The 11,496-nt window shown below is 53.8% G+C and overlaps 2 protein-coding genes across 2 annotated transcripts; both read left to right on the plus strand.

Moving 5' to 3' along the window:
- Nucleotides 1-6,117: 6,117 nt before the first annotated feature.
- On the plus strand, nt 6,118-7,959 carry PV07_04128 (uncharacterized protein; the record flags this gene model as incomplete). The annotated part of the gene is made up of 1 exon (XM_016390912.1): nt 6,118-7,959. One exon carries the CDS (start codon nt 6,118-6,120, stop codon nt 7,957-7,959), a length of 1,842 nt encoding a protein of 613 aa, XP_016252814.1.
- Nucleotides 7,960-10,024: 2,065 nt separating this feature from the next.
- On the plus strand, nt 10,025-11,469 carry PV07_04129 (uncharacterized protein; the record flags this gene model as incomplete). The annotated part of the gene is made up of 2 exons (XM_016390913.1): nt 10,025-11,238; nt 11,307-11,469. 2 exons carry the CDS (start codon nt 10,025-10,027, stop codon nt 11,467-11,469), a joined length of 1,377 nt encoding a protein of 458 aa, XP_016252815.1.
- Between the last annotated feature and the right edge of the window lie 27 nt (nt 11,470-11,496).

Here is an 11,496-nt window from a genome sequence, read left to right on the forward strand (position 1 = left end):
CTCCTCCACCTCATGATACGTCAGTTTCTTCACGTACTCAACATCTCCTGCCGAGTATTTTGCCATGAAAGCCTTGTCCCAGTCCCAATTAACCAGGGGATGGGCGGAATTGAGAGGGTATTCATTTTTCTTAGCCATTTCGACTTCGTAATCGTCAAAGTCGACAAAGAGCCGTGGATCCTGTTTTAGGTACTCTTTGCCCTCTGTCTGATAACGCTTCATTCGTTGAAGAAATGGATCGCTTGGTGGGTCGCCACCTTGGATCGGATTCCAGTACGGGGGCCAATGCGAGAGACCACCAGTGGTCAAAAAGGCGACCTTGATGTCGTCTGGAAGGGCCGTCTCCACCCCGTGACGAACGGCTTCACCAAGGGTGTATGCGCGTTTATAAGAGATCAATGGGGGAGTGAAGACGTTGATGAAGATGGGGATGACGGCCACGTGGGCCAGAGATTGTTCGACGCCCATCAACTTCCACGGCATCAACATGTTATTGCCAAACTCGCATGACCCTGCGCGGGCCACGTCGTAGCCTTGTTCCATGAGGCTCTCGAGCAGCTTTTCCGCCAGCTCTGGGGCGCCGGGAAAAGTGGTCTTCTTTTGAATGCGAAGTGTTTCCATCCACTGGTCCGCAGGCCCGATATGCGACTCTGCCATGCCCATCGTCACCGTAGGACAGAGCTTGCGGAAGAAGTTCTCGAAATGGTCGTCGAGGAAAGCAACAATGACATCGGGCTGTGACTCTTCCAGAGTCATGCCGAGAGCACGCGTTGCCTTCTCTGTGCGTTCTCTGACTTCTGGATTTGCGGTCTCTGGAAAGGCCAACGCACCCGGCGCATGGGAGAGACCAACAGCAGCGACGACTTTCCCCATTGTTGCGATGGCCGGTTAGATTCGACAACAGCGAGAACTCACAGAGGACGGATTGCCGTGATGAAATACTTCACTCTCAGTCTCTTCGAGCGTGGAAGATCACCTTTTTTCATCGCCTTGTCTTTCCTGCAAATGCCCCCAAGACCTTCTGGACCCTTTTGTGGCACGGGGGAGCGCGCAGTCTTCCAGGAGCCAGCGGAGGGGTCCGTACCTAGAGTGGGGCTCTCCAAGTCTGAGGGACAGTATCACAGCACATCGGGCCCGGTAAGCTAAATTGCGTATGTACTGTAGCAGTGCCATACGATTGGAGCAACAGGGTCGCACCACTAGGATCCCCATCATTCTGTGAATTGAGCTTTAATGGTAACATATTTATGCGAGATCTGCCTGTGGACGCTGGTCGTGACATAGAATCGTGCGGGAGGCAGACGAAGCGGAGTTTGTAAGGCTTCCGTGTGTCCAGCTGTTTGGAGTGCGGTTAGCTCCTGGCGTCGCTGTTAGGAGTCTCAATGATAGGCAGCGTTGGTCTAGAAGAGAGTGCTCTGTACCTATCAGTCAGCAGTTGATTACGATTGGCCGAATCAAAATCTGCTTGTCCAAAAAAGGCATAGTATTATACCCACTAAGTGGAGACCTCGATTCCCAGCCAAGAAAGATAAGGCCGGCAGACTGAGAGTCCAACGTTCTCCGTATGGTACCTATGTACTCACCGTCGGGTGGATTCTTGCGACGGGTCAAAGAAGGGCCATCTTTTGGACGAAACTCTGGACGGGCCCACGCACGACCGTGGCTATCTCGCTCGATGTCTGCCGCGCGCACACAGTCCACCCATATTAATCGGGTCGCCCTGACAAAACAGTGCTTGCTGGAGCTTCGACTCCGAACCGCGTTCAACGCCGGGGGCTAACAGAACCCCAGGTTCTGCGCTGGAGGCCGTCGACACGCGCCTCATGCGCATCCCTTGATCGCTCTTTGTCATGCCTCAGCTACAACCAGCCACTCACCCAAAGACGCCCACAACCTTAGATGAACCTCCCACCGACCCACAGGCCATCAGCCCTATGCTTCTTGCACCGGTAGAGGACCAAAACGGACAAGATGTCATCGTGGCTGCCCTGAAACTGCTTCCGGCGTGCCACAGATGTCGCAAGCTCCGGCGAAAATGTGACCCTGGCCTGCCGGCTTGCAGGCTGTGCACCAAAAGCCAGTCGGAATGTTGTTATTACGACCACGCGCTCCAGCAAATTCTTCCACGAAGGTGAGCGCTTCGCCCAGAGTTGGGGGTTGTTGTGAAGACTACCTGTGTCTGATAATGGTCTTCGTTAGCTACGTCAAGTCGCTCATTGAGCGGCTCCGTCGCCTGCAGCAGGGCAGTGGCGCTACACCACGCCCCTCCTTGGTGGTATCTGATGAGCGCCTCTCGCCCGGTACACGTCTCCCAGCTCCTCCGCCTCGAGGCAGTATTTCTGAACAGGATGTCCCCGTTGATCTGCCGGCCATTTCACACCTAGTCTCGAGCACCGCCAACACGGGCGACTACCATTACGTGGTTCCAACTGCCTCCGGGCTTAAGACTCGATTTCATGGCAGGAGCTCGGTCTTTTCCCTTACTGTGGCTGTCCTCGGCAGAGCTCAAGTTGATTTTCCGCGTATCCTAACGGAGCGTTCTCCAGACACCGTTGTGATAGCGCCCGAGGACCCATGTGTGATGCTCGACGGTGGTAGTTGCAGGATCTCGGAAGCCGTGATCCGTTCCTCCGCCCGCCTCTACATGAGCTCTATCAATGTGATATACCCATTCCTCAGCACTCAGACGGTGGACGAGAGTACCGAACTGTTTTTACGAATGCAAGCTACGGGTGGGGAGCCTTCGACCCGAGAAGAGGCGTTCCGCGTGTTTTGTGTGGCCATGATTCTAGCAATCACTTCCGCGAGTCGGTCTCGCTTGAACCGGGATTGGGTCACGGTGGACAATCTCTGTCACGTCAAAGCGGCGAAGCACATCGAGACGGTAACTTCGGTGCAATCAATGCAATCCCTGCATGCCTTGATGCTATTGATCCTCTACTGCCTCTTTCGACCTAGGAGAGGCGATATCTGGAAGCTGTTAGACTATGCCTGTCGCCTGAGCATTGAGCTAGGCCTCCATTCAGAGCCTACGGGCAGCGCGGAGCAAGACTCGGAGGCGCAAGAGACTAGACGAAATACCTTTTGGGGCTTGTACATCATCGAGCGCATAGTCGGCCAAGTCTTTGGACGACCTTCCGATCTGCCAGAGGCTATGTTCACCACCAGGCTGCCGACCATTACTGACCGGAACTCGACGGTTGGGGTCCTGGGAGACGAGCAGGTCCAGGAGTTCTCAGCCGCCCACCACTATCGACTGGTGTACCTACGGTCGCAGTTATATCGCGATCTCTATCTGCCGAGCGACCCGCCAGAGCATCCGTTGTCGTGGTACGCTTCTCGTCTCGCGCCAATTATGAGCTGGTATCGCCAAATGAAAACAAACAACCCCGAAGAGAGCCTGTCAGGGGTCGGCACCCTCACGTGTGGTGTTGCCTTCCACTCCACCATCGTCTTCCTTTTTCAATCCGTCATACTCCGCCACCTAGAACAAACTCGCGACCGGACGGCGTCCATTGTAGGTGAATTTCCGATCGACAGCTTCTACTCCACTTGTCGCTTGATCCAGATCTACAACAAGGTAACGGGTGCTCGAGCCGACTCCGTCCTCGGCACATATCCCTTGACCTTTATGGGCGCGCATTACTGCTGGTCAGCCGCCATGACAATCATAGCTCACTCTCTGCTCGTTCTGGACGGCCGTCTGGTACCCAAGAGGCTGATCACCGATGTAGAATTGCTGAAGGAGACCGAGGGTATCCAGTTGAACAATATCGTCGAAATGTCCAACTCTTGTCTGGTCCTGCTGCAATTCTGCGCTGAGCAGTGGCCTGGCATGTTGGGAATGGTAGACGTGTACAAAAGCCTGGCGCACAATATTATCCCGCGAATGGTCGGGAAGGAGACTTTCTAGGTCGGCTAAAGCGTCGGAGAGGCTTCTTGTCTACATTACGAATATCGAGAACGAGTGCATGCGCTAGACAGTGACAGACATAGTTTCTCTTTGGCAAAAAGTAATTGGGCGCAGACGGCTTTGCATGTAGAAACTGGCGAAATGTCTCCATTTTCCACCTCTGTTTCACCAATATCTACTGGCTAAACTCGAGACAGTTTGCAGAAGGACGCAAAGTCGCTGGACCGAGGAGAAGGGGATGCAGTCGTCACTGTGGCCTCGTGAAATCCCGAGCCTGCCTGGGAATGAGAGAGTACAACGTCTCCCGATTGCATGACTGTTTCAGTGACACGGTCATGATCCCAAACGCACCACACGAGATGCGCCGGTGCCTGTGTCAAGTCGGGAAGAGATAAACGGCTTTGCTGCTATTGCTACTGCCTGCGGCGTCGTATCTTCTATGATCCACTGAGCGTGGCTAGCCGAGCTCGAGACTCAGCCCGCGAACTGGACCCGAGCTCAAATGCTCAAGGTTTCTCTAAAGTTTCGACCATAGTCCACACATACAATGCGTCCCGCGACAGTGGCGCCGTTTTGTATGATCGCACGCGCTGCTCCGTTCAAATCGGTTGCTTGCAATTGGCAGGATAAGCTGCCGGGAAGCCGAGAGACATCTTGGTCTCCACACCCAGATCACCCAACGGGCTGGTCGCTCTGATAACATTCCAATTGCTCTGTGGGGGAATGACTCTAACTTTCTGAAATGCTTGAATATTTCCATCTAAAGGGGCACCCAGCGCTCGCTTAGTTGAAAGGACAACGGTGCCATGGTGCTAGGTCCTGTGCCCACATTGCGCTCTCCTCCAGCCAATCCTTTGCCAGGGTCACTCAACAAATCCGTCCACCTTGCGAGACCACGCAGGAATGCGCATGTGCCAGTACCTCTCTTAAATCCTCACCATCCAGAATTAACCTGGCCACATAGTGCACAGGAAATGGGGGCCTCGATCAGCTCGCCAGTAGCATAACTTAGAGATCACATATGATATTTCTATGAAAGATTGTATTCCTGACTATTCAAAGAATTTATTAACAATCAAAGCCCTCATACGATCTATCGAAATTCGAAGAAATTATGTTATCCCAAGCGATCGCAGGGCGTGAGGCCTGGTGCCCCCCCGCTTCCCCCACACACCGTCCAAAAAAGGGTCCCTCAATGGCGATGCCGTAAATTCCGATCCGGATACAAGAAGTCCCCAATCCGCAATCTGAGTCTTGGGCAAGATATGGGGATGGGGTTGAATATTTGACAGCCGTGCTGTTGAGGAGCAATTGCAAATCTGTTCTCTCAAGACTGTGCAGCACTGTGTGATATGTATACATCTGACTGACGACTCCGCGGTTCTCGAACATGAAAGGGTACACGATAAATGGAGAACACAATGTCTGCCTTACTATATGCAGAGGTATTACTGGACTCGGGACGCGCGTTCCTCATCCTTATATATCATGTATAAATAATAAATAGGAGCAAGGCTACGACAGTCTACATTGCCGGCATCTTCAAAACAACCCGAACCGGGACACAAGTGTCCCAGTCACCAGTTCGGGTAGGAGCCACCCAAATTAGCCATTTAGTTTGCTAGTCGTTGAGCCAATCGTGTATTTAGACATTATCAACGGTACAATAGAGTGCGCCAAGCAGCCTTCCAACCGTGTTTTCGCGCGACAGAATCATTTGACCCTGTCCCCTTCCTTGCGTATTTCGATTCAACGTACATTTACCAGCCCAAGGCCATGCCAGGCTAGATTGGATCGTCTGCGGTATGTCTGAGGCAGGTAATGACTGTCATCGACGGGTCTTGTCCTGTGCTAGGTGTCGGAAGCGGAAGATCAAAGTACGATTATCACCACTACGTCTCGAGAATCGGAAGAGTTGGGCTGTGCTGATTTTCACCTGATCCTAGTGCGACCGGAAGCTCCCTTCTTGTTCAAATTGCCATACTGCCCAAGTGGATTGTATCGGCCATAATGTTATTGAAGGTGTGGAGGTTCCCCGGTCGATCATTGTATATCTAGAGCACGAAATCGCCCACATCGAAAACCAGCAGGCTTCCCAGCAGCAGCAGCGACAACGTCAGCAACAAGAACAAGAACAAGGCAGCCAGGAGAGCTTGGATGATGCCGCTCGCAGCGGGAATGGCCGGTCTACCTTACCCTCAGCAATGAGAAGTCAGACGTCCGCTTCAACTCAGGCGGCGTGGCTCTGCACAATTTACAAAGGTACTCTTATCGACCACCAAATTGAAAGCATCAAGAGGTCCCCCGAGCTGCAAGAAATGGTTAGTGCAACGATGCCCACCGGACCTACGGCGATGGACCTTGTGGGAAGAGTGAGAATGGGCCTCACTCCGTCTTTCAACCTGGCCGCCTCAGGTCAGGCAACCCAGTCACCTGGACCGGCGTCCGAGGTTCCAGTTAGATCGGATGGCACTGCCCTCTTAGATTGTGAAGCGACCTCTATTCTGCCACGGCATGTCATCCACGCCCTCATCAACCGATATGTCCAACGTCTTCTCCCTAGAGCGCCCTTCATAGCCGAAGACGTCCTGTGGAAACAAGCCGAGAACGTGATGGCCACTCTCGACCCACACAGCGACGAATCGACCTCCAAGTCGAGCCGCCGGATCAAGCCATCGTATGATCACCTCGTCGTTTGCACTGTGCTTGCCATCTCTGCAACACTGGGTTGTAGCTACAGCGCCCACGAGTCGAGGTACATGGCGTTCTCGGAAATCCTATTCAACGAAGGGATTCAACATATGCGGAACGAAGCCATCTTTCCTGACGATCTGGCCGCCATACAGGCAACTCTGTTGATCCTGCAGTACGCCGAAATCAATCCGAAATGTGCCAACATATGGGTCCTTGGAGGCGCTGCCATGCGGTACTGCCTTGATCTCGGCCTTCACCGGGAGCCTATGCCAGAGCCGCTGGAAGAAAGAACGGCCGCCTCGCTAAACCTACGCAGGAGTATCTTTTGGATGGCATATTGTATGGATCGAGCCATCTGCTCGGCCTTACAGAGACCGCTTTCCATCCCTGATCCCGCCATCACAACCGGGTATCCCGTCCTTGGACTCGAAAAGCTGGGGTCCTCTGACATGGCGGACGGCGCCAAAGATAGCATCCCGCCGTCAGCGCGCAAAAGTGTGGCTTTCCATCAGATACTTTATTGGCGGATTCAATCGACTATCATGGAAGCACAAGCGCGTGGGCTTTCCCTGGACGGCCACCAGGAGGATGAAGAGTGGTTCGCTTCCGTTGAGCGGTCACTTCGGCAATGGTACGAAGATTGTTGGCCGATCGATGCGGCTCAAGCAGAATTTGGACTGGTACACGGATTGGTCAGCCTCTATCGACCGCGAGCGACGTCGACGTCGACCCGCTCTACCGCCCACGTACATGTCGCATTCGCGAATGCGTGCAAGTCAACCCAGATCTACCGGGACAAGGTCCTGTACGGCTTTGTTCGCCGACCCTGGCTCGCCGCACACGAGATTTCGCAGTCCGCGATGCTGGCACTGTATTGCCTCCGGTTCTACTACGAGAGCATCGTGGAGTGCTACCAAATAGGGGAACTGTATGAGATGATGAAAGGCTTCACCGCAAACTTGTTGCACATCGCCGGCCAGGGCTGGACGGAGGTCAAAAAGCTGGCTGCGCGGTACGAAAGGCTTCTGGCCCCCATTCTCGAAGCCTTGCTGGGAGAAAGCCAGACTGGCCCGGTCAAGTATCCGGCCGAGTACGATGCAGAGCTGAACGCATATTTTGACCCCAGCTCTGCTCATTTGGACTACCTTCACTTTGACAACAACAGTAACAACAGCACCTTGAACATAGGTGCTATGGATGTCATGGGCCCTGATGCTTTCATCTGGGACGAGGATTTGACCCATATTTTTGACGCGGGCGATTTGTTCGATTGGAATATGGAGGCATCATCTCTGACCATGCCTGAAGTTGAACCCGTCAATCATGAAAACCTCATGATGACCGTTGCCTAAGTCAACACGTTCTTGCTCATGCTCTCGCCCATCAGCCGGTGTCGAACCTTCGGTTCACATCACCGAGAACCTATGCTCGGCCTTGGAGTCCCAAATACCGCCAACAGCCTTGCCAATATTAGTGAAGGCATTCCAGCATGCAGAGTTGCAAATACCTTCTAGTCCCAGGTCATCCGAGAAGGAGTGTTCCTTCACTTGTGGGCCAAAAGTAACTCCTTCTCGGGGAGAGTAAGCAACGGCCGTCGTGCCCACTGCCAATGCCATCGTCGGACTGATCTCCGGCAATGGCGTCAGATCCTCGCTCGGGGTGCCATTCATCATCTGGGCAATGTTGGTGGCCACAAAGTGCCCCGAGTAAAGCGCCACGCCGACGCGCTTGATGCCAGACCACGCCATTATGTCGCCTGCTGCAAAGTGACAAGCATTGCTGGGGACAGGCGGAGAAAATTGAAGTCTGGGGTTTGGCGAGTCAGTACAGCATGACCTGAAGAGGGAGAAGAGAATCACGATGGCAATATTTTCACAAAACCGTCCGCATCCAGCGCCTCAGTTGGTAAAAAGTCCGTGCTTGGCTTGTGTCCCGTCGTGGTGTCGATGACTATCTCCGCAATGATATGCTCTCCGTCGGAAAGGTCTAACTTCGTGAGGGTTTGTCCGGCAGAAGAATGCAGCTGCTGTTGCCTCTGGAGCACTCGACACCCCAAGCGCACTGAGACTCCAGAGTCAGCCAGCAGTGACCGGGTTTGAGCTTTAAAATCGCTGGGTAATGGTTCCGACGACAGTAGTTCGCTTCGTGAATGGAACAGGATCACTTCTTTAGATGCGAAGTGATTCTTGATCTCGGAAGCCATTTCGACGCCGACGGCCCCTAGCAAGATGCTCAGTATGTAGTCTCTTGTGGTGGCTCGTGCATGCGTAATATACCTCCACCGATCACCACAATGGGAGTCTCGGCTTTCGAGAAGGAATCGACTGTTGCTCGTACATCCATCACAAATCCGTCCTTGAGGAAGGCTTTTGGGACGGCTGGCCACTGTCGTCGCAAGCCCGATGCGACGACCAGATAGTCATAGGACTCGACCTCCTCTTCGCAGTCGCTTCGCTGCTCTGGGGTGCGCCGCCAGAACAGTTTCTTGCTAGCCGGATCGACTCGCGTTACTCGGCCTTGTTTGAACGACACCCGTGAGAATTGGGGGAGCGCTCCGATGCTGGAGAACGGCATCCACGATCGCTTCGCAAAGGACTCTGAGACGATCGACAGCGGAGATCCCATGGTGTGGACTGGAGGACGTCGGTCAGCCGGGGTCAGCAGAAGCTCAGGTAGATCCCACATATACCGTCTCTCTCGTCGATGAGGGTAATGGCCGGCATCCTACTAGGAGGCGAAACAGTCGGAATTGGCATGGGGTTAAACAACTGTTCATTGCCATCGCAAATGTTCACCAAGTTGCGTGCAACCGATAGCCCCGCGTAGGCGCCGCCCACAATCACCACGTGTGGTGGATGTTGTACCATACTTGAGGAGCTGAGAAGATCCATGGACATTCACTTTAGTGGCGGAATAATGAATATAAGCACCTGAGAGTCAATATCTCGAATGGCAAAGGACCGTGGCTTAGCAGTAACTACTCCTCCTTCGTCCTGCGAACAATCGATCTCGCACCGCCGGTAGCACCGCCAACTTGAAGGGACCTGCGCGCCAGAGTCCGACATAATGAAGAGCTTTGCAGTGGCTCGATGGGAACCAACTCGGACCCAACATGCTCCTGGTCGTGATGAGCCGGGCATCTCATTTCGGTATGGAAAATATGCGTGGCGGAGAACATCCGTCCTCTTTCGTTCCCACTCGCCCCACCCCGTCGCGAGCACCGTCCTGTCATAATCATTGTCACTGTGTTCCTGACTTGGCTCATTCAACGGCCCTCTGTGGATGGACGTGTGAGCCATGACATGAATTTGCCCTGGCAGAACATCGTTTGCAGCTGGCTGATCTAACACCACTTGACTTATAGCCATCTCGTTCTCACCAGCCTAGCTTCCCGCTGCAGACCAGATCTACCACGCCATGTCTCACAGCTGCCGACGGCCACCCAGCGAAGATCAACTCCCTTCCACTGGAGAAGAGAATAAATCGTGGGATCTGAGCCCTGAAAGAAGCAAGACCGTGACGCAGGTGGTCAGCCATGATATCGCTACCCAGGCCCTTGGAAACATCGACGAGCTGTCTTTTCCCGAGGGCGGCAAGCATGCTTGGCTGGCGGTCGTCGGGGCCTTCTTTGCCTGCTTTGCTGCCTTCGAGATGACCAACGCCATCGGGGCTTTTCAAAACTGGGTCATGACGCACCAGCTCCGAGATGAAAGTGCGTCGGCCATCGGCTGGCTGTTTGGAGTGAACTCGTTCGTTCTCATCTTCTGTGGCCTTTTTGTCGGTCCCCCCAGCGACATTTTTGGGACGCAAATTCCCCTGCGCGCAGGAGCCGTTCTGTGCGTGGTTTTCTACGTCGTCCTGGGGTATTGCCATGAGTACTGGCATTTCATGCTAGCGGTGGGTGTCCTCGCTGGATTGGCCTCCTCCCTTCTATTTGTCCCGTCAATCGTGACGGTAGGACAGTACTTTGCACGTCGGCGAGGGGTAGCGACGGGCCTTGCGCTGTCAGGAGGGAGCATCGGCGGCATTGTTGTACCCATCATGCTTGAAATTTTGCTGCCCAGGATTGGCTGGGTCTGGACCACTCGACTGTTCGCCTTGCTCACCTTGGTTCTGGGTGCTCTTGCTTGTCTGCTTGTGCGGCCTCGCCTGGCACCGACGCAGACGCTCAAAGGCTTCACCAGCATGCTCCCTGATTTTTCCACATATCGCGAAGGGACCTTTTTCGCCACCAGTTTCGGAATCTTCTTCCTTGATACTGCCCTGTTCATCCCGCTGGCATACCTTCCCACGTACACCACGGCTCAGGGCTTCTCGACAAGCACAGCGTATTCTACGCTAGCGTATCTCAACGTTGGCTCATGCCTGGGCCGTTGGATCCCTGCGGCAGTTTCTGATCGCATCGGGCGCTTCAACACCATGATGATAACCGTCAGCCTCTGCGCGATTTGTACGCTTACGACATGGCTCTCTGTAGGCTCCTCCATTCCTGGCATCATTATCTACGCAGTTTTCTTTGGCTTTGCCAGCGGCAGCAACTTGAGCTTGGCACCGGTTTGTGTTGGTCAGCTGTGTGACATCAAAAGCTACGCAAGATACTATACAACAGCAGTCTTTCTGGCAAGTTTCGGGTACGTCGAGATCTGCGCTTATAGCTAATGTTTCCACATCCCAGGGATGCTGACCCAAGTACCTTTAGGGCGTTGTCTGGGAATCCGGTCTCTGGTGCATTGCTACAAGTAAATGGTGGCCGGTATTGGGGGTTGATAGTGTACACCGGACTGTGCTACGTGGCAGCTTTAGTGTGCTTTGGAGTTGCAAGGACTCGTGCAGTTGGATTCGGCCTGAGCAAGATATTCTGAATAGACCCCGGTGCGATTCCCTATCAA

The sequence above is a fragment of the Cladophialophora immunda genome (assembly GCF_000835495.1).
Source record: "Cladophialophora immunda strain CBS 83496 unplaced genomic scaffold supercont1.2, whole genome shotgun sequence".
In the NCBI taxonomy this organism is placed as follows: Eukaryota; Fungi; Ascomycota; class Eurotiomycetes; order Chaetothyriales; family Herpotrichiellaceae; genus Cladophialophora; species Cladophialophora immunda.